We start from the raw sequence: 21948 nt of genomic DNA, 5'->3' as shown, positions 1-21948 counted from the left end.
TTCATAACAATCCTAAGAAGTAAAAAAAAAAAAAAAAAAAAAAAAAAAAAACAATCCTAAGAAGTAGGGACTATCATTCCTCGCACGTCACCGTTAAAGACGTTAGGGCGCAAAAAAAAAAAAAAAAAAAAAAAAAAAAAAAAAAAAAAAAAAAAAAAAAAGACGTTAGGGCGCAGAGGGGCACCTGGGTGGCTCGGCGGCTGAGCGGCTGCCGCGGGCCCAGGGCGCGGGCGTGATCCCGGGGTCCTGGGATCGAGTCCCGCATCGGGCCCCCTGCGGGGAGCCTGCCCCTCTCTGTGCCTCTCAGGAGTCGATGAATAAAGTCTTTAAAAAAAAAAAGAGCATAGAAGCACAGAGAGATTGGGAACTGCTCTCCAAGGGCGCCCTACACGGGGCACACAGCGAGCGAACAAGGGGGGGAGCAAGGGACGCGGAGGGAGGTGGCCCGCAAGCAGCGCCCTCTGCCACGGGGGACGGGGGTGCACCAAGTCTTCTCCGGCCACACAGTCACCCCCTGGGGAGGAGACCGCACCGTGGAGCCCCGCCCCCCAGCGCCCGGGGCGGGAAATCCCTGCAGAGCGCTCTCTGACCGGAGGGGGCGCAGCGTCCCCAGGCCCGCCCGCACATTGGACTGAGCACCAGCCGCAGCTGCGGGGCTCCCCCTGCCCCCCGAGGGTCCCCCGGGTCCCCCCCCTTCCCGGCCACCCCCAGCAGCCCAGCCGGCCCCACGCCCACCTCTCCGCGCTCCCGCCCTCGCCTTGGCACCGGTGAGGTCCGCGCGCGGACGGCGCAGGAGGTCACGGGCGAGGGCACCACCGCCCTCCGCTGGGGGACCCTGGGCCACGGGACAGAACTCCACTCCCGGGGACCCGCGGCGAGGCGAGGCGACCGGCAGCGGCCACACACGCGCTCGGACAGGCTCCTCCCCCCGCCCGCTTGAACCCGCCGCAGCTCCCGGCTCGCTCGGACCCCGCCCCCGCGCGACGCCGGCCTCCCGCAGCCCGCGGGCCTCCCGAGCGAGAGCTTCCGAGAGCTTCGCCCGGCGCCCAGACCCAGGCCGGGAAGGCCGCGCAGCCGCCCGCCCACACCGGAGGCCGACAACGGTCTGACGTTCTGAGGTACGGGAAGAGCGAAAAAGATCCTCCGAGTTCACGTCAGACGGGTAATGTGCCGCGTCGTAACAAGGTCGGAGGGAGGCACATGTCACACAACGGCGTGAACACCCAATCATCACGCTTATGAACTACAAAAGGATCGCGCGGCTGCGCGCGGTAAGGAAACCCGAGTATGTACCACACACTTTTTGAAGAGGGTGACAGACTTAGTCCTTACACATTCAGTCTTAACAGTAAAATTCTGCATGCTTTTAAGGTATCTTCGGTACGCGTCGTGTGTTTCTACCTTAATAAGTGAAGAAGATATAGAACTAGCGAGAGGATGCGTCTATGCAAATTTTTCTCCCAGACTCCACCTTTCTTGGAGGGGAACCTGGATCTCCGTTGCTTTACGACAGCGGGTCGTGAAATGACGAAGTGTTGCCTGGGCACTGGCGGAAGCTAGCCTGGTGCCTTGCGGCGGCGAGGCGAGCTGGGTCCGGATCCTGATGCGTACGCGGTGCGGGCGGGTTGTGAGGCGCCCGTGGAGGTGTTTGCGTCTCGCCTTAGGGCTTTATTTCTTAGACCTTTAGGGTTGTTTTGTTTCGTTCTGTTTTTAATCTTCAGAAAGGCAAGGGTAAGTCATCTACCGTTGGGAGTCTGAGATCCTCTTACTCCCAGAGAGGCTCCGTTCCCTTCCTTCCCTGCATCTTTTCCTTTGCACGGACTGGCCTCTTGTGCAGGTTAGCCTCGCGACCCCGCGCCCGCCCGCCGACGTCTTGCCGTCTTACTTGGTTTTCTAGGTGTTCCTCGGGAGAATTCCAGCCTCCGGGTGGGTGATCTTTGTTGTCGGGCGGGCCGCACCAGCCTCCCATCTCGGCTCCCCGGAGGAGGCCAGCTCGTCGCTGCCGCGGGCTGAGCCATGGAGCCCGAGAGCCCGCGGGAACCGCCCCCGCAGGAAGGCTCCTGCCCGCCGGGAGAGCGGCCTCCCTCCGCCCTCGGGCAGTCCTTGTCTCAGATCGTGCACCGTCTCACCAGCCAGGAGCCCCGACGCGGCAAGGCCAGGAGTGCGGCGCTTGAGGACCTGAGCGCCCTGATAGAAGCCACAGAGTGTGACGAGCTATTGGAGGGGGGCGGCACGTGGCGCCGCGGAATGCCCGAGGTGCTGGGGCAGGTGGCAAGAGCCCTGGAGAAGTATGCAGCCCCGCCCAGGGAGCCGGAGGGCAGACGTCGTGCGGACTGCGAGGTGGCCGAGAAAGCGGCCGCGGTTGGGTTACTATTCCTTAAACTACTGGGGAGAATGGAGGCGGCCAAGTCTTCGTTGGTTGGCCCTACGTGGAAGGCAGGCCTGCGTCACTCGGCCGCACCCATCTATGTTTTCGCGCTCACACACAGTCTGGAGCACCCGTGGACCAGCCCGAGGTCCCGTGAGGTTGCTGGAGAGGTGCTCTCCGTACTCCTTCGGGTTACTCCGTGTGCGTCCGTGGCAGGGTTTCTGCACGGAGAACATGAAGACGAGAAAGGGAGATTTACGGCAGTAATGGAGCTTCTCAAACGCGATTTGAATAAGTGAGTATTCTTGCCAAAGGACCACGACCTCTGGGCTTCAGCCTAACATCTTAGAATGTTTAGGGCTCGGAGGACCTGAGTTCCTCCAACGATAAGGTAAAGGGTGGTGTGATATTAGCAGATCTCTTAACGCCCGGGAGGGTTGTGATTTGCTATAAGTGGCATTATTAGATTTTGGCGAATTCGACATTAGAGCCCAGGCCTTCAGGCCCCCACTTCCTAGCGCTCTTTCTAGCCCTCCGGAGTTCTGTCCCATGTCTTTACACTCAAGTTTCTTAAGTTAGGTGAGGATGGGGATTTGGAGAGGATTTAAACGTAGGGTTTGATTTTAAACTTAGGGATCTTGAAACTCATCACTAGGTATTAGATACGGTCAATTAGATCTGGAAGCCAGTTTGGGATGAAAGAAAGCCCTTTAGATTGCTCTCAGCTAAAGTGTTCTTTGTGAGTTCCACTTGATACTTTGTATATTTGTAACAGGAGATGAGGAGAGAAAAATGTACACAACTGTCACTTTACCAGGAGCCTGGAGTTTTGAGGTGACCTGGCACTTCATTTTATTGCTTCTGAGTCGGACCATGTCAGAGAGCCTCTTTGAACCTGTTTCTTTCTTTTTTTTTTTTGTAATGAAAAGATATTATCTCCTTTTATACAGTTATTCTGAAGGTTGAGTAAAGTGTAATGAAAAACCCACTTAATAAGCTGTAAATTGCTTTTCTTCAGATATTGATTCACTTGCTCCCCCCCTTTTTAAAAAAAGATTTTATTTATCTATTCTTGAGAGACAGAGATGCAGGCAGAGGGAGAAGCAGGCTCCATGCAGGGAGCCCAACGTGGGACTCCATCCCAGGTCTCCAGGATCAGGCCCTGTGCTGAAGGCGGCACTAAACCGCCGGGCCACCGGGGCTGCCCCACTTGCTCCCTTGTTATAGTGACTAGTACTGAAGGCATTTCCTTTACTCCCCTCTCCCTTCTTAACAAATCTGTAACCACCCACCCCATCACCGCAGATTCTTTACAAGCTCGGATTGTAAACAGCTCCTTCTCACTAGATAAGCTTTAGGCCCAGAGCCCTGGGTGATTGTTCAATGTACTTAGTGTCAGGTTACTTTTTGTTTGTTTGTTTTTGTTCTTTTGGTGCAAGTTCTGTAAGTTATTTTGATCTAAATCTTAAACTGTATAATATCAAGAATTTTGTGTGCTATATTCTTTACAAGGACAAGAAAATATTCTTTCACTTGAAGAGGTTGATTTGCTTTGCTAGTTAACATGTCACTACTTAATGTGGTTTCACATTTCCATTTAGGGAATCCTGGAAGAATAACCCTGCCACCAAACATGTTTTTTCATGGAGTCTACAACAGGTCACCCGACCCTGGCTTAGCCAACATCTGGAAACGGTACTTCCCCCGTCACTGCTCATCTCAGATGACTATCAAACCGAGAACAAAATCCTGGGTGTACGCTGCCTCCATCACATTGTGCTTAATGTGGTAAGCAACCTCTCATCTGTGTTGATGGAACAGATTGAGTCACCAGCATAACACTATTTTAGTGTTGCCTTTTTATACCTCTTATTAGCTTCCTGTTACGCTGTTATGTGACAAAAATCACTTATGTATATTTTTTTCTTTATATTTTCCTTCTGCCAACCTAGTAGATTGTACCTCTTAAGTAACGTATGTAGGACACCTGGGCCATTATCCTGCATGTCAAACTGAATAATCAGACCTTGATTAACAGTTGATTTTCAAGGAGCAAAAAAAATCAGAAACTGAAAAGGATTATGCTCAGTGTGCAAGCTATTATATTACTCAAGGAAACTTTTTTTTTTAAACTGTGTATAATGGAGCTTTAAAAATACACATAGAAGTAGAGAGGGGCATAATGAATCTTATGGTATAATTGTGTATCCATAGTTTCAAAAATTATCAACAATTTGGCAACCTTGGGAAACTTAATTGGGTAATTTTTCTGCTTGCAGCCAGCTGCTGATTTGCTCCAGTATAACAGAGCCCAGGTCGTATATCATGCCCTTTTCAACCACCTGTACACACCAGAGTACAACCTCATTCAGGTAATTTTAAGTTTTGTTTATAACTGCGAATCTAAGTTCTCAAACTTGAGTAGAAGGTGGTATTATGTGAATAAGGATAGTTGAGACACATTTTCCTCTCTTGGAAAGTGAGGGTGATGACCAAGTCATTGCCAACTTGAAAATAAAGTAGCAAATGACTAGTGAAAATGTCTTAATACTAAGCGGGCATTCACATTTCTGAGTCTCCACAGTAAAGCTAGTGTTTGGTCTTCATCTAGGCCAGTTCTCTATCACTTGAGAAAAGCTTTGTCTGAAAAGTTCTATTTTTTTTTTAATTTTTTTAATTTATTTATTATAGTCACACAGAGAGAGAGAGGGGCAGAGACATAGGCAGAGGGAGAAGCAGGCTCCATGCACCGGGAGCCCGACGTGGGACTCGATCCCGGGTCTCCAGGATCGCGCCCTGGGCCAAAGGCAGGCGCCAAACCGCTGCGCCACCCAGGGATCCCTGAAAAGTTCTATTTTTATGAAATGTCCTTCTCTGTTGCTTTGTATCAACACACTCTTGAAACTCCTTTTATGTTGGATATTACAGTGCTTTCACCCGAGAGATACTGAATACCTACTGTCTGAGGAACCATGTGGGTTCCAAGAGTGAATGGATCAGACAGGGTTTCTGGCTTTAAGAAACCCTTTAGGAAGACATGTAAATAAATGAGTATTTGGGGCACCTGGGTGGCTCAGTTGGCTGACTGCCTTTGGCTCAAGTCATGATCCCGGGGTCCTGGAATCCAGGCCTGTGTCAGGCTCAGGCTCCCTGCTCGGTGGGTAGTCTGCTTCTCCCTCTCCCCCAGTCCCTCCCTCTCCCCTTGTGCTCTCTGGTGCGTGCTCTCTCAAATAAATAATTAAAAATAAATGGACTCAACTTAAAAAAAATAAATGAGTATTTCTACATGTCTACAGCACAGTGTGAAATATCTATTAAGAGGTTTGTGTAGAGTGCAGTGGGTGTCCAGCAAAAGGTGGCTAACCAATTTGGTGGTGGTGGGATGGTTTTAGGAGAATTTGGGAAGGAGGTGATCTTGGAAGGATGAACAGTTCTTTAGTAACAGAAAGAACATTCTGAAGACAGAAGAAACAAGTTATATAAAATCAGAGGTAGAAATAACCTTTTTTATGCCTGTCTTCCCTTCTTCTCTCCCCACTGCCACATTTCTTTTATCAATTTAGGTATTAAGCTGAGAATCCAGGTACTGACAGCCAAAAAGTTTAGGACTCTTTAGATGATGGCTTTAAAACAAAACTAAGAGAAAAAGCAAAGATCCCAGGAGAGCTAGAAGGGAGTGCCTAGACATTGAAACCTCACAGAAGGTGGTCAAACTGGACACAAAGACCATCTCAGACTCTATGGAGGAGTTTTATTGTGAGAACATGTATATAAAGTTGCTAGCCCAATCAGTGAGTGTGAATGCAAATGAACAGGTCTTTTTTATTACTACCTCCCAGGCTGTGCTCCTGTGTCTGCTGGATTTATTCCCCATCCTGGAGAAAGCCCTGCAATGGAAGGGAGGTGCAGCTCGGCCCACCACACACTGTGATGAGGTGCTGCAGTTGATTCTGACCCACATGGAGCCAGAGCACCGCCTTCTCCTACGCAGGACCTATGCCCGAAACCTCCCGGCGTTTGTGAAGAGGTGAGTACCTGGGCCACTGGTCTGGCCTGGCCTACTCTTCAGGTTCATCTCGATGCACATTTCTCTTTGCTTTTTAGGTTGGGGATTCTAACTGTCCGGCACTTAAAGAGACTGGAGCGAATCATCATTGGTTATCTGGAGGTTTATGATGGACCCGAGGAAGAGGCTAGATTGAAGATACTGGAAACCCTAAAACTTCTCATGCAATATGCATGGCCCAGGTAAAACTGCCAAGCAGGCAGGTATGCCCAGAACAATTTTTATCAAGATAAAAACTTTCAGAAAGGCTAATAAGTTGAAGTTAATAGGCTGGGCTTAACTGATGGTAAGCTAGGATCTGGAACTAAATGACAGAAAATTCTAATTGACAGTGAGGTCCCAGAACCCAAGCTTATTTCTCTCTTTAACTTTTAGGCCTAAGACTGTAACAGTTAAGGGACTGTGGACCATTTCCTCTTCTCTGGCCCAAAGTATAAGTCCCTGGTAAGGGGAGATTCTACTTCTCCCTTTCCAGGAGGGATTATTTCCTTACAATAGAACCACACTTCTGGAGGGGAGTAGGGTATTCCTAGGCAGGCCAGAGTGTTCACGGGTACACACTGTGCTGCAGAAAACAGGGTCTCGAAGTGACTAAATCTGGTGTCTGGTGTCTAGTTCTGCTTCTGGCTCCCTGGTTGTTGAGTCATTTCCCTCAGTTCCTTCATTTAGGAAGGGAGGGCTTTACAACTTTGATGGCCTTTTGAAATCTTTGTTAATATCCTGATTTAGATAGAGTATGAACATAACTTTTTCTTGATTCCAGAGTTCCCTGTAGACTTGTGGTCTTATTGAAGGCGCTCCTGAAACTGATATGTGATGTAGCAAGGGATCCAAACCTTACACCTGAGCCTGTAAAGAGCGCCTTACTAGAGGAGGCCACCGAGTGCCTGATTCTCCTGAACCACTGTTCTCAAGGACAGGTGAAGGTGAGTCTGCAACCTGGGTCTTGAGCAGTTCCTCTGACTACAGTTCACATGCCTCACCTACTCTGTGGGAAAAAACACAGGGTTCAGGGCTCCACTTTGGAGACCGCTAGCCCCCAATAAAGGGTGATTAACATCTCATTCTTCTTTTAAAGCTACTCAGCACTATTTAGACCAAAAAGCAAGAGGATCAGGAGAGGTCTCTGGGGTGAGGGTAGAAAATGGGCAAAAGATTGAGTTTATTAAAAAAGTCTGTTTCAGTCTCTGAATTTTTTTTAAATGATGAAATAATGAACTACAAGCCACCAAAAAATAACAACACAGGTAGAGTGATTCAGATCCCAGAAGTGTTTCCAGTTTTTCTGGGCAACTATATTTTTACATACTCTTACTTATTCACATGGAGATTTTTCCTTTAGTTTCATATTCCACAAAGTTAACTTCTCAAAACCAGAGCATATCATAGCTATATGTGTGTATTTATAGACATTTAATAAACCACTGCCTCATTTCTCTTTAGAAATTTTCAATTTAAAGTTAAAAAACAGCATAAAAATATTTAGAAATAGTTTGGTTTTTTTTTATCAGTTTATTCAAATTACTTCGTGTTGGCTCTTTCATCTCAGGCAGTTTTCACGAGCTGGATCCAATCTGATTTGCATTGGCTGGTATTAACGGGCTTCTTACCAGCCATCTTCACTAGCCAGCAGGACATTTCCATGCACACCGACACAGTACACCTGTTCCACAGACTGCTCTCTAATCTCATTTTTTTTTTCTTTTGAGTGTGGTACCAAGAAAGAAATACCAAAGTAAAAGAAAAAGTATCAATTAAAAATAAAACCCAAAGTCTATTTGGTTTCATGTTTCAGGATCTCCTGGTTAAAATTCTCCAAAGCTGTGAAGACAGCAAGGTGGTGAACTGTATCCGAAAAGTGCAGCAGGTTTCTGAAGGCACATCCTACAATGGAACCTAAAACTGGAAGGCTTTTTCTTCTTGTTCCTACTGTGTAAATGGAATTATTTAAGAAAAAAGGTATTTTCACACTAAACATTGTAGCTTAGACCTTTTTGTTTTAGTCCCTTCCATAGAAGTAGGGAAAGGGGAACAAGGCAAAAAAATGAAGATATTTCTAAATAAAGTTGGGGGGGGGGAGGATGCCAAGGAAACGGGTGGATAGCATTTAAAACTTAGAAATATTTACACCCACAAATTCATCTGTTAAGCTTCTTGGGCTCAAGCTGTTACTTCAAAGCATATGCCAACGCTATAAAAATACTGTGTTCACAACTCAAGGCCTCCTCCGCTCCCTCCCAGATTTCTTGCCCCACAGAAGTAGCATAAATATTAAAAACACAAATATTGTGTTGAATACCATATGAAAGAACAAAAACTGGAGGTGTTTACATGTTCATGGTACAAGAAAGAGGATGATGAAAATGTTCAGTCCTGCTTATAAATGTCTCAAGTCACATAGTTTTGGCCTTGGCCACAGGCTCTGTCTCCTGCTCATACTCTATCTCTACATAGGCTCGTTTTCTCTGCAAGTGTCCTTTCAAGGGTGTTTTGCCTTTATGTTTTGCATTAAGGACCTTTTCTTCTTCCTCACTGGAGGATTTATCATCCTGATCTTCGTCACTGCTGGCATCCAATTTATCCATATCCTGATAATGGGGATGGAAAAAAAAGAAAATTCTAGATTCATCCTCAAACTCCTCTCATTGTCTTCTCAATTTAGAACCAGAGAATTTATCTGGCTCTGTATTCAGAAACCTTCTTTTTCCTGAAGGCCAAGGACAATTTTTCTGCCCATTAATCTCACCTCAAAATCACTTATGTCACTTTCATCCACCTCATCGTCTTCCACAAATTCTCTTTTTCCCACATCCTAAAATAAAAATTGGTACGTTCAAAATACAGAATGAAAATTCAGCTTATGCTTCTTGATGAGTAAGTGTATAAATAACAGATTCATAGTCTACTTACTAGGCTCAACCAAAATCTACTTATTTCTAAGTTTTAATACTTCTAAATTAAAAACATTTTAGGGTTATCAATTTCTTTTAATGAGGTAAAACATCCTTATTTAAAAAAAATCAGTATACAGATAGGGCTTTACAAACAATTCTGTACATTTAATTAAACCTATTAATTTCAAATACTGAAAAGGGTTACTACTAGGAAAAAGTACCATCTGTATGCCTATGTGAGCATACCATGTGATTAAGCAACTACCTGCTAAATCTGATCTTTTCCTAAAAAATACTATAACTCAAGTACCTCCCCTGTATTAATAGTGAAATGAAATCCTGTATAAATTTCAGTAAGTTCCTTAAAAAAAAAAAAAAAAAAGAATTTCAGTAAGTTCCTTTAGCTGATGAAGATTCTTCATTTGTCTCCTTGCAAGAAAAATTTCAGAATCCCAGTAAATACGATTAAATTGTCAGTGTGTAAACAGCTTATTGGCTGAACAGAGCTAACCTCATGATAAAGAAAAACGACCAAAGAATTTTTGGTTAGGGGAATGAAATGATATTGTCTCCCAAGTTCATGTAAAGAGATCTAGTTTTACAAGACTACTGTTTGATGAAGCAAAACAAACAAACAAGGCTTACTTCTTCATCTTCATCTTTTTCCTCAGAATCTGAAGAGTCACTCTCTGCCTCCTGCTGTTCCAGGGCTTTATCAAAGGCATGAATGGGGAAGTTGTAGATGTCGCCATACTGAAGAACACAGATACACACCAGCTTTAATGACCTCTCAATCGTACGTGTGAAATCCACTGTCCAATAAGCATATTATTTTTTCCCCAGTGATTAAATGAGAGTACTTGATTTGATAAGTAGTAGTATTTCTGTATTAATATCAAGCCTAGAGCTGACACTATCTTAAAAGCCCATTTTAAATAACCACTGGTTAAAATCAAGTAGCTTCCATGAAGAGTCACTTGAAACTTAGTTTATAAAACCCATGGCTTGGAACAAATGTAAATTCGCTGACAGAAAGAAGTAATAAGGAAAGTTTTATTCATTTTTGTCTTGTAAATGACATTAATTTCTATTTTTTTTAAAAGATTTTATTTATTCATGAGACACAGAGGCAGAGACAGGCAGAGGGAGAAGCAGGCTCCATGTAGGGAACCCAACATGGGACTCGATCCTGGGTCTCCAGGATCATACCCTGGGCTGAAGGTGGCGCTAAACCGCTGAGCCACCCAGGCTGCCCAACATTAGTTTTTAAAGTGAATTAAAATCCCATTTTAAAAAGTCTTAGGAAAAAAAAAAAAAAGTCTTAGAAGATTAGGGTGCAGGAGGATCAAAACTGCATGCCTTTTATACAGAGATCTGGAACTGTTGTACTGGGGACACAAGTTGGCAATATGGTGCAAAGGGAAAGGTCTCTTACACTAAATGGAGCATCAAGGGTGACCAGAGCACTTTATAGGTTTGTGTCAATGAACTAAAGTGGGGAAGCCAGAGCCTGTATATGTTTTATTTCAGGAACAAAAATCAAAGTAAAGATCTTTCCAGCATTTTTGAAAATAAAACACATTTCCCACTAGTTCCTAGCATATTACTGATCTAAAAAATAAAGTTTACATCCCAAAGTTCTTAGCTTTCTTACCGTATCTTGTTTCAATCTCTCCAGCAATTCCTTTTCAATAGCATTATCCAGCTGTGCAGCTATTAATGCCTTTTCCTGTAACGAAAAATTTGAGTAAACCCATTTATTTCATATTGATACTCATTTTTCAGCCTAGAAGAAGAAACCGTGAGGTTTTTATTTTAAAAAACTACTTTCCCCCTACTCTTGCTATCACTAGAACTTGTGCCTCTCCAGCCAGATATATTTCTGCTTTCTCTCCCAAACCTTGAGAACCTTTTAATTTTTAAAAACTCCAATTGTTTTATAAATAGCATTCTAAATGAAGTTCTAACAAAGCCTTTCATAGATGCACAAAGCATGTAGCTCTACATACATTTAAGTGTCTTAGAAAATGAGCAATTCTGAACTAGATTTTAAAAGCTGAGAAAGGAAAATAGAGACCTTTACTCATACTTCTTCTAAAACCGTGTTAGATTCCATGTGACGGAAAAATAGATTAAAAATTTCTTCCTCCAGTGATCACATCCAAAATGATATATGGAATCAACCTGGACCACCCAAAACCAAAACATAAGAATCTAATCTAAATCTACTTTCTAGCCCAAGACTGCATTCATTTAATAGTGAAGATCATAAAAGATTCTAAAGTCTTACATACTGAAAGTTTGAATAACAGTGTACAAGATAAATCACAGGGAGACTGGGGACACATGATCAGTTAAAAGGCTATCATGCTGTTTTGCACTGTTCTCTAAATTAGGTGCTTGCACCTCAAGGGCAATCCACTGAGATGCAGGCAGAAAATAGTGAAAATTGTTATATATTTCTTCTTTAAAAATTAAATGTTATATTTGAAAAATACTACACAGAGTCTGTAAGTGTGGATCTCACTACTTTATTCAGATGATTACAGCATTTGGCAGTTAATGTTTGCTTAAGTGGATTTATAGAGGCTACTGAATAGTTTGCAATACCATAGGAATGGTTATAAAAGTATGCTATTTAGTGGTTTAGTACTTAAAAAGAGTTGTACGACTTAAAGAATCATGCATTTTTCACAAGAAAAATGTTCCAAATTTTCCAAGATGACAAAGGACTGTCAGTAGTATGTAACAACACAAGTTTAAAAAAATACTCCATTCTTTCAAGAGAAAAGTATTTTAAGAGTTTACAATGTTTTTTGAAAAAAAATTTATTCTGTGAATAGAATGTCTTAAAAAGAAAAGTGTGATTACACCTAAAAAGTAACATTGTGAAAACATGCGTCTCCCGTAAAAGCAGCAATCAGACACTCAAAATATTCTGGAACCACAATTTTCCAACCCATTTAAAGATCTTCCAAATCTACATTTTTCAGAAGGCTTCAAATTTATTTGCTAAAAGCAGAAAAACTTAATTTCCTCTGAAAGGCTTGTAAGACCACCTGTTTAGCTATCAGGGAAAAAGCATACTCACTACCTGTATCTGAATAAAAACCTCTGCATAACTGCTGATGAAGGATGAAAAATGAAGAGCCACTACTTAATGCAAACAATCAACAATGTACTTCTTCATGTATCTCTGAGGAATCTATCAGTTATGAGAGCAGTCAAAAAGAATTCCTTCTCAGCAAAGACCTAGACCTTCGTTTCATCAATAATAGATATGTCAGTTATAATACACCTATTAGTGCAAGTACACATGAATAGTAAGTAACATAAAAAATATGCTGGGCAGTATATGTTCAAAAATTCCTTTGGTGAGTAAGGGATCACAACAGTTTGTGGAGACCAATGCTGTAATAGATTTGAAGTCTGGAACTCTATGTGATTAATAGGAACAAAGGCACTAAATTATTAAAGCTACTTCTTGATAGGACATGACAAATGATCAGGGAAATGTATGTTGGCAGAAGGGAAGTATGCACAACAGACACCTAGAATAAATGCAAATCCGAACTTGTAGGAAAGCTAATTCCAGGGTCTTGAAAAGCAAAAGAAAAGTCAACTTGAATGAGGTACCAGTGAGATGGACAGGCAGACAGCTCTATTGACAAAGGCTGGAGTTTTCCAACTAGATTTTCCATGGTATTCCCAACACTACTGATTAATCTGGTAACAAAGCTGCCCAGTTTACTTCAAAGAAACAACCCCAATCAATTCCTTATAAGCAATTTTAAAATCAAAAAAACTCAATTTACTGGCCTAATGTGACCTGAAATAACATAAGGCTACTTAAAAAGCTTTTGAAATTCCATGTAGTCTGAACCTTCTTATATTTCACTAGAGAGCTACTAGTGTATCTGATTAGAATGCTCAAACCCTGAGGACCCAAATAAAATTACTAATGAAAGAGGAGAAATAACAACCAACACCACAGAAATACAAACAATGTAACAGAATATTATGAAAATCTATATGCCAACATTTGGACAACTTAGTTCAAATGGATACATTTCTAGAAACATATAACCTACCAAAACTAAAGCAGGAGAAAACAAAATTTGAATAGACCAATAGCCAGCAATGAAATTGAATGAGTAATCAAAATGCTCCCCAAAAACAAAAGTCCAAGAACTTCCACGGCTTCCAAGGCTTCATAGGCTTGTTCTACCAAACATTTAAAGGTTAATACCCATTCTTCTCAAACTATTCCAAAAACACAAGAGGAAGGAAAATTTCCAAATTCATTCTATGAGGTCAGTATTACCTTAATACCAAAACCAGATATAGACACTACAAAAAAAGAGAACTAGAGGCCAATCTCATGAATATAGATGTAAAAATCCTCAACAAAGTATCAGCAAACTGAATCTAACTATATTAAAAAAAATTACATACCATGATCAAGTGGGATTTATTCTGAGCATGCAAGGGTAGAGTAGTTCAATACTGACAAAACAACATGATACATCACATCATTCAGAGAAAGGATAAAGACCATATAATTATTTCAATACATACAGAATAAGAATTTGACAAAGTACAACATCCATTCTTGATAAGAAACCTTCTGCAAAGTAGGTCTAGAGGGAACATACCTCAACATATATGAAAAACCTACAGCAAACATCTTCCTCAATGGGGAAAACCTGAGGGTTTTCCCCCTAAGATCAGGAACAAGGCAAGGATGTCCACACCACTTTCATTCAACATAGTACTGGAAGTCCTAGTCACAGCAATTAGACAACACAAAGAAATAAAAGACATCCAATGGGTAAGGAAGAAGCAAAATTCTTACTCTATGCAGATGACATGATAATATATATAGAAAACCCTAAAGACTCCACCAGAAAACTGCTAGAATTGATAAATGGATTCAGAAAAGTTGCAAAATCAATGTGCAGAAACCTGCTTCATTCGTAAATAATTAAGCAGCAGAAAGTGAAATAAAACAATCCCATTTTCAACTGCATCAAAAACAAAATATCAAGGATAAACTTAACCAAAGAGGTGAAAGACCTGAATTCTGTAAACTACAAAACAGTGATGAAAGAAATTCAAGATGATTCAAAAAAGTGGAAAGACATTCCATGCTCATGGAAGAGCAAATACTGTTAAAATGCCCATAGTTCCCAAAGCAAGCTACACATTAAATGCAATCTCTATCAAAATACCAAGAGCATTTTTCATAGAACTAGAACAAACAATCCTAAAATCTGTAGGGAACCACAAATGACCTCGAGTAGGTAAAACAATCTTGAAAAAGAAAAACAAAACTGGAGGTATCCTGATTTCAAGTTCTACTACTAAGCGGTAGTAATTAAAACAGTATAGTACTAGCATAAAAATAGGTATAAATCAATGGAATAGAACAGAAAACCTAGAAATAAATTCACAATTACATGGTCAATTAATCTTTGACAAGGGAGGAATGAATATACAATGGGAAAAAGCCCAATAAATAATGTTGAGAAAACTGGACAGCCACTGGCAAAAGAATGAAATTGGACTTTCTTTCACCAAACACAAAAATAAATGCAAAATGGATTAAAGACCTAAATATGAGACCCCAAACCATAAAAATCCTTGAAGAGAACACAGGCAGTAATCTGACACTGCCCATAGCAACATTTTTCTAGCTATGTCTCCTGAGGCAATGGAAATAAAAACAAACTACTGAGACTATAACAAAAAAGAAAGTTTCTGTACAACAAAGGAAACAACTGACAAAACTAAAAGGCAACATACAAAATGGGAGAAAGTATTTGCAAATGATATATCTGATAAAGGATTATTATCTAAGAACTGATATAACTCAACTCCCAAAACACAAATAATCCAATGTAAAAATGGGGAGAAGGCATGAACAGACATTTCTTCAAAGAAGACATCTAGATGGCCACAAGACACATGAAAAGATGCTCAAAATCACTCATCATCAGGGAAATATAAATCAAAACTACAATGAGGTATCACCATACCTGTCAGAATGGCTAAAATCAGTAACAGACGAAAACAAACGTGGGTGAGAATGTGAAACAAATGAAACCCTCTTGCATTGTTGGTGACAATGCAAACTGGTGCAGCCACTTCAGAAAACAGTATGAAGATGCCTCAGAAAGTTAAAAATAGAACTACCCTAACTACCCTAAGAGCCAGGCATTGCACTATTGGCTATTTACCCAAAAAAATAACAAAACACTAATCAAAAGTATACACGCACCCCTCTGTTTATTGCAGCATTATTTACAATAGCCAAAATATGTCCACTGATTGATAAATGGATACAGAAGTGGTGTGTGTGTGTGTGTGTGTATATATATTTATATATATATATAATTATTCAGCCATTAAAAAAACAAAAACAAAAACACAAAATCTTGCCATTTGCAAGGACATGGATAGAGCTAGAATGTAACCTGCTATGTGAAGTAAGTCAGAGAAAGACAAATACCATAGGATTTCACTCATATGTGGAATTTAAGAAACAAAGAACAGAAAAAAAAATACAAATCAGGAAACAAACTCTTAACTATAGAAAACTGTTACCAGAGTGGTGCTTAGTGGGGAGACGGGAAATAGAGGATGGGAATTAGAGTTTTTACCGTGGGGTACAAAAAAAAAAGGATGCTCAAACCCTCCTGAATGTAGTATGCAACGTATAAGATCGGCAACAAACCGAAGTTCTGACTTCTGAAACATTTAACATCAAGAATTTCAGACAAGGGATTTCTCTGTTCTCCATTATATACATGCCCAAGAACCCTTATTTTAATCTGCTCTGAAAGTCATAATCTTAAAAAAGAGTATCTGATATCTTATACAACTAATACTACTATGCATTAGGGAACCATTACTCAAGGCCCCAACAGTTCATAGACAATGGTGACTGACTCTTTCTCATGATCCTTACCTACACAACCCCAACCTCAATGGAAATACAAAAGCTATGAGTCCCAGAATGGTAAGTTACCTCTCTTCTTTTCTCCCTCCGCTCCACCTTCTTACTCAAGGGAACAAGTTTCCTCCTATGGAAAATAAGAATTATCAGAAAACCCAAGTGCACATTCTGTGTGCTCCTTTAAAAAAAAAAAAATGAGAAGAAAGAAGGATTGGAGTTGATTTTGTAGGGCTTAGCTCAATATAGCCAAGACTATATACTTGACAATTTCCTAGGTATTTAATGCTACAAAAAGTCAGACATTTTTACACATATTTTAATGTGTATTTTACTTTTTGTTTTCTTAAGGCATTCTGAGACTTCTGAGGGCATTCACTATGCTAAGATTAATGCTTCAGATAACAAAGAAAAGGAATTTTCTGTAGAAGACTGCCATCTTTAGCTTTCTTTGCAGGTCCCAATGAAAAAGTATTAGGACCCATCACTCCTTAGGAAGGTATTCAATTAATTTTGTGGATTTCATAACATTTTTAAAAATTAGTTTTCAGTGAACCCAGAGTAAAGTTCTTAAATTTTATTTATTCACATTTTTAAGGTCATTGTCAATACCCTAATTTTAGGATTCTGTCAGGGAGAAAATTTCCTGAAGCTGCTTTTTAGACAGGGAGGAGATCATCAAGTTCTGCTCTACTGCTTTTTTAAGTCCTGGAACATCAAAGGGCACAATTTTAACCAGACGTAAACTTTCTTCTTGTCAGCATCTCATAAAAGGTTACCCAATATTGGATTTAATAAGAAGCATTACTAAAGGTTTCATAATCTCTCATCTTCCTAATGTGACCCAAGGAAAAAAACTTAAGAAAATAAATATAATAAATGAATGATCGCTTACTTACTGTCGCTTTAGTGTAAGTTTTCTAATTCGAATTAGGTACTGGGTGATCTTGGTGAATCTTTGCTTACACTTGTGTCGAATGAAACGGGGCCAGTAAATTAGATTTTCATCTATTTGTTCCAGTGCTCTCTCATAGTTTTTATGAAGCCGGACCTATCAAACAGAAAAAGAAAGCTTAAAGAGTAAGGGTAAATGACCGGGTCTCCACTCCTATGATACCCATATGCCCTAACGAGGTTGGCTTCAAAACTTTAATACAGGGGCACCTGTGTTGCTCAGTAGGTGAAGCATTTGACTCTTGATTTTGGCCCAAGTCATGATCTCAGGGTCCTGGGATCGAGCCCTGTGTCAGGCTCTGTGCTCAGTGAGGAGTCTGCTTCTCCCTCTGCCTCCCACCTTGTTCTCTCTCTCACAAACAAGTAAACCTTAATTAAAAGTTTACTCCAGCTATGGTCAAAGAAAAGAGAAAAATATGGGCATTTTGCTACTGATTAAGGTCATTGTGATTTTATGTCCTAAGTCTTACCCGTTCCCAGAGACGCCTAGGAAAAGCTGCTCGCTCTATAACCTTCATATACAAGTAGCACTGTCCTGCAAGATAAAGTAAATACCATTAATATTATTTACAGACAGACTAAAGAACATCCTTTTAAAGCTGTTGACTAGTTCTCATGGAAGTTAAAACTAAGGAGTCACCTTTCTCCTCTTTGATAGTGGCATACTGACTGTTTGCCAGGGGACAAGACGACCGGTTACATAGTCCAGTCAGGCTGTATTCATTTCTGCAAAAACTTTGAGTCTTAGTTCTAGAACAGGAGGAAAAGAGCAAAAGTTGTAAGATGGGTTACCAGGAGGGCAACTGAAGGAATCTTTGCCCACCTTGCAAATCTAGACTCACCTTATTTTGAAAGAACAAAACTGCTTATTTCCTAATGTATCCCAGATAACCTGCAAGACAAAGTAAAATCCATTTCAATTGCTCTGACTCAAAAGATGAGAGTATTAACTCAAGAAAACAATGCCCTGGGCAATGCCCTGGTTACTGAAAGAGTCTCCTTGGGTCTTTGAAGAATGAGAAGAGGAAGAAATGCTTTGTAAAAGTCTCATTTTTCTTTTTTGCAGATTCTTGTAGAAAAAAATACAAATTGGCAATAATCATACCCCATTACCCACAGATTTAGAATTTTGTAAATGTTTTCAATTTTCTTCTATGCACGTACATTCCACCAATCACTATGCCTATATTTTTTAACAAAAATGAAATGTTATATATATTTTGTAACTTTCATTTATTACTTAATATGCTCATTATCCACTGTAAAAGGCTGCAGAGTACTAGATTGGGGATATAGATAGTATAACTTGGTCTCATCTGGGCAAAAAAAATAATCTACTGCTATCTTCTACTAACTAATGTGTTCCTTACTCTTTCAGCATTGATTGTAGATTTATATTAATACACTAACATCCCTAAGTCATGAGCAGAGGAGGCACTCAAGTGTTAGTTGAATAAAGGAAGGGATAGTGCTTAAACAGTTTTATCTACTTAGGGAGAAGGAAATGTAAACAAAGCAGCAGTCTAAGTGCCACAAAAGAAGTTTTAAGAGCTTTTGAGTGGGCTGCCCTGAGGAACTGGGAAAGGCTTTAAAGAAGTCAAAGCCTAAAACGTAAATAAAGGTAAACACATAAAATAACATTTTGGGAATTTTATAGTATGTGTGTTTGGTGGGGGATGACAAGAAGGTTAAGAAGAAATGAAACTCGGACAATAGCTCATTCTGCCTTTAAGTAGGTGACTCCCAAATTGACAACTGGTCAAACTTCTCTCCTGGGCAGACTTGTATTTACAACCAACTGCCAACCTGAAATCTCTACCAGGATGTCAGAAAGGTGTCTCCCACATTAACATATCCATAGGAAGGTCTCGGTTCCACACCTCTCAACTTATCTCCACAAAGGAAACCACCAATGAACTATTCAAATCCAAAAACCCTTTGATTTTTCCCTTTCCCTCTTCATTGAGGGGATCATGTAGTCTTTTTGGTCACACAGAAAATACGGACCTCAGATCCACCCACTTCTTTTCTTCTCTGCCATCACTACGTTGGTGGAAACTACTTTCATCATACTCTAGTCTCCCCTGCTTTCATTCTTTCTCTCCTTCAAATAACTAAACAACTTTCCCCAAAATGTCAGAGGTCGTTTCCCATCAGCAGCCCTAGCAACACTCCTTAGAAGCCTCTACATGACCTTGTCCTGCAAGCAAACCCAACTTCATTACCTCTGTTCCCTCAATCCCTAAGGCTAACATCGGTATTCTTTAATATATTCCATCTCTCTTACGTCCAGATCTTTGCACTTCACTGTTCTTACTGCATGGATTTCCCCCCCCTTTTCTGCCCCAAAGCCCCTCAATGAGGGTTCATTCTCCTGTTTCAGATCTCAGCTCAAATATCTTCTATTCAGGGAAACCTTCAGCTGTGTCTGAAGTGGTCTCTAATCACTCCCTGCTTCACCAGCCTAGTTAGGTCCCTCTCTCACACAATCAGCACGCAGTACAACGGCTTTCGGTTCGGTCCCGTGTTTACCCACCGTCTGCCTTCTCCACTAGAGCGCTGCAGGAAAGCAGAGGTCTTCTGTCAGGCTTATTAAAAACTAATAAAAATCTCCAGTGATTACCACGGTACCTGGCACACCGTAAGCACTTTTGTATTTCTCATACACATAACTAAATAAATGAGGATCGAGGATGCTTCCGAAAATTATGACTTGGGCAGGCGGACAATGGAACAGATGTAAAGAAAGACCAAAAGCGGGAAAGGCAGATTTAAAGGCAACACACACGTGGAAGAAAGGGATCCTTACACCTGAGGTCTCAACGCGGCCGTACCCCCCCCCCCCGCCCCCAGCCGCCCGTCCCACGTCCAGGGACCCGAGAGGCCAAGCGCTCCCCGGCTGGGCAGCACGGCCGGGCCCAGACGACCCCGAGGGCCGAAGCGCCCGTGCTGCGGGCCCCCACCCCGCTCGGGCCGCCGGCGGGAGGGCCGGGCACACACGTGAGAGCCCCACGTTCGGAAAGCGGCGTCCCGGGCCTCGGATCTGGAGCCACACGAGGCTAACGCGCCAGCTCAGCATGTGGCTCCTGAGTCCTAAAGCAGGAGAACGCGGGTGGCAGGCACGCGGGAGACTCACATCATCGGACTGCATGGCGCCGGCGGCTCAGCGTGCGAAGCCCGGCCAGGTCTCCGCGACAGCCATGCTCCTTCCGGAAAACCCCCTCCGGAAGCCGAGTCTCGCCTATCGCGAGAGTGCGCACGGGTCGGGCGTGCACAGCGCCCCGCCGTGGCGTGACTCACGCCTGCACCGCCGCCGGCCCCGCGCAGGAGTCGGCCGAGCCGTGGCGCGCGGAGGCCGAGGGCCGTGGGCGCGCCCTGCTCCAGAGCGCGGTCTGTGAGCGCCCCTGCGGGGTGCCCTGGCCGCCGACCCCCGCCCCGGCCGGAGCGCGCCGTGGGGGGGGAGGGGGCAGCGCCGTCCCCGGCCGGAGCGCCGCCTAGCGGCAGGAGCTGCGCTGGGTCTACTCCGTGGCCCGCGCTCCGCAGCTGCTTCGCCAGGGAGACCCCCGCTCCCGCCCTCACTTCCCCTCGCTTAAACCCCGCCAACCGTTTGCTGTGGCATTGGGTCTTGACCTTTGAAATTCATGGATTTAGATAATAATAAAATACGAAAAAAATGGGAAGGCTAGCAGGTTTTCCCCAATTTTATTTTGAGGGGAAAAAGAAAACCTTTATTAGCTCACACTGTTTTTCTAAAGACCAGTTCGATGCCGAAAGAATAAAAAAAAGGCACACTCTCAGAATAACGGTGGGCACTTAATTTGCATATCACATTATAATAATTATATCATCAGTAATGTCATTTTGCTGCATGCAGGTGGAAACCACTCTGCTGGAGGTATGCCTGGGTGGCTCCCTCAGGCCTTGGCCTTGATTTGACTCAGGTTATTAGGGTCCCGGGATCCAGGCCCTACTTGGGCTCCTTGATCAGTGGGGAGTCTGCTTGAGGATTGCTCTTTTTCTCTCCCTCTGCCCCTCCCCTCTGCTGTCTCTCTCGAAAAAGAAGGAAGGAGAGAAAAGACAATACCCTGCTGGAAACCATTTATTTGGCAGTGGTTTTTGAAGCCAAATTCAGGTTATAAAAGCCAATTGCGGGGCACCTGGGTGGCTCAGTGGTTGAGCATCTACCTTTGGCTCAGGTTGTGATCTCTGGGTCCTGGGATCGAGTCTCTGCAGGGAGCCTGCTTTTCCCTCTACCTATGTCTCTGCCTCAATCTGTGTGTCTCTCATGAATAAATAAATAAAAATCTTTTTAAAACAACACTAAAAACCAATTGCTATTTACTAAGTATCCTTGAGCAAGTCACCCTTTAGCAAACTATCCCATTTGAAAAATGGAGGTAAATGAGGACCAGAGGTGTGTTAAATGCATAGTTTACATTGCTTCATAAAAATTTTTGATTGTTCTCACTCACCTACTTGGTTTCCCTGGTTTAAAGACCTAGAGGGCAGTCATATCACACACACACACATGCTCTTTTATGTTAATAAAATCAAGTTTAAAATAATGTGGGAGAGGAGTGCCTGGTTGGCTCAATAGTGTGGTCAGCCCTACCCTGGATGCAGAGATTACTTAAAAAAATAAATGGAGGAAGCTTCTTAAGAAATAATAATAATGTGGTAGACTCCAAAAGCTAGACAGTACTCACCAGGT

The 21948-nt window shown here is 42.4% G+C and overlaps 2 protein-coding genes and 1 non-coding gene across 5 annotated transcripts; 1 reads left to right on the top strand and 2 right to left on the bottom strand.

The window, feature by feature from the left end:
• Positions 1-1152: 1152 nt before the first annotated feature.
• LOC140605587 (small nucleolar RNA U13) lies at positions 1153-1255 on the bottom strand. Its single transcript, XR_012008225.1, has one exon. It is a non-coding gene; the product is annotated as a small nucleolar RNA U13 (small nucleolar RNA).
• Positions 1256-1522: 267 nt separating this feature from the next.
• Positions 1523-10965, top strand: TTI2 (TELO2 interacting protein 2). 3 transcript variants are annotated; one of them, XR_012007641.1, is made up of 9 exons: positions 1526-1731; positions 1898-2663; positions 3970-4156; positions 4648-4740; positions 6208-6395; positions 6473-6616; positions 7198-7360; positions 8230-8393; positions 10000-10965. XR_012007641.1 is itself a non-coding variant. In XM_072776387.1 (7 exons), the coding sequence occupies exons 1-7, from the start codon at positions 2017-2019 to the stop codon at positions 8332-8334; spliced, it is 1527 nt and encodes a 508-aa protein (XP_072632488.1). In that variant the 5' UTR covers positions 1523-2016; the 3' UTR covers positions 8335-10965. The 3 variants fall into 3 exon arrangements, 1 of the variants encoding a protein (XP_072632488.1); XR_012007640.1 differs by having other exon boundaries at positions 1526-2663; XM_072776387.1 differs by having other exon boundaries at positions 1523-2663; positions 8230-10965.
• MAK16 (MAK16 homolog) lies at positions 7683-20674 on the bottom strand. Its single transcript, XM_072776390.1, has 10 exons — positions 20374-20674; positions 18080-18129; positions 17878-17987; positions 17708-17772; positions 17183-17334; positions 16359-16413; positions 10983-11057; positions 9974-10081; positions 9181-9246; positions 7683-9022 (listed from the first exon to the last, which is right to left on the bottom strand). The coding sequence occupies exons 1-10, from the start codon at positions 20386-20388 to the stop codon at positions 8828-8830; spliced, it is 891 nt and encodes a 296-aa protein (XP_072632491.1). The 5' UTR covers positions 20389-20674; the 3' UTR covers positions 7683-8827.
• Between the last annotated feature and the right edge of the window lie 1274 nt (positions 20675-21948).

The sequence above is a fragment of the Canis lupus genome, chromosome 15 (assembly GCF_048164855.1).
Source record: "Canis lupus baileyi chromosome 15, mCanLup2.hap1, whole genome shotgun sequence".
NCBI lineage: Eukaryota > Metazoa > Chordata > Mammalia > Carnivora > Canidae > Canis > Canis lupus.
This window is presented reverse-complemented; position numbering and strand designations above follow the sequence as displayed.

What these genes read in the sequence shown, in the direction of transcription:
- TTI2 (XM_072776387.1), top strand. Translation starts at nt 2,017, where the DNA reads ATGGAGCCCGAGAGCCCGCGGGAACCGCCCCCGCAGGAAGGCTCCTGC. An exon ending in CTCAAACGCGATTTGAATAA is followed by an intron (nt 2,664 to 3,969) that starts GTGAGTATTCTT and finishes ATTTCCATTTAG; the next exon opens with GGAATCCTGGAAGAATAACC. An exon ending in CAGAGTACAACCTCATTCAG is followed by an intron (nt 4,741 to 6,207) that starts GTAATTTTAAGT and finishes ACTACCTCCCAG; the next exon opens with GCTGTGCTCCTGTGTCTGCT.
- MAK16 (XM_072776390.1), bottom strand. An exon ending in AAAAAGATGAAGATGAAGAA is followed by an intron (nt 9,247 to 9,973) that starts GTAAGCCTTGTT and finishes TTTTTATTTTAG; the next exon opens with GATGTGGGAAAAAGAGAATT. An exon ending in GTGACATAAGTGATTTTGAG is followed by an intron (nt 9,023 to 9,180) that starts GTGAGATTAATG and finishes CCCCATTATCAG; the next exon opens with GATATGGATAAATTGGATGC.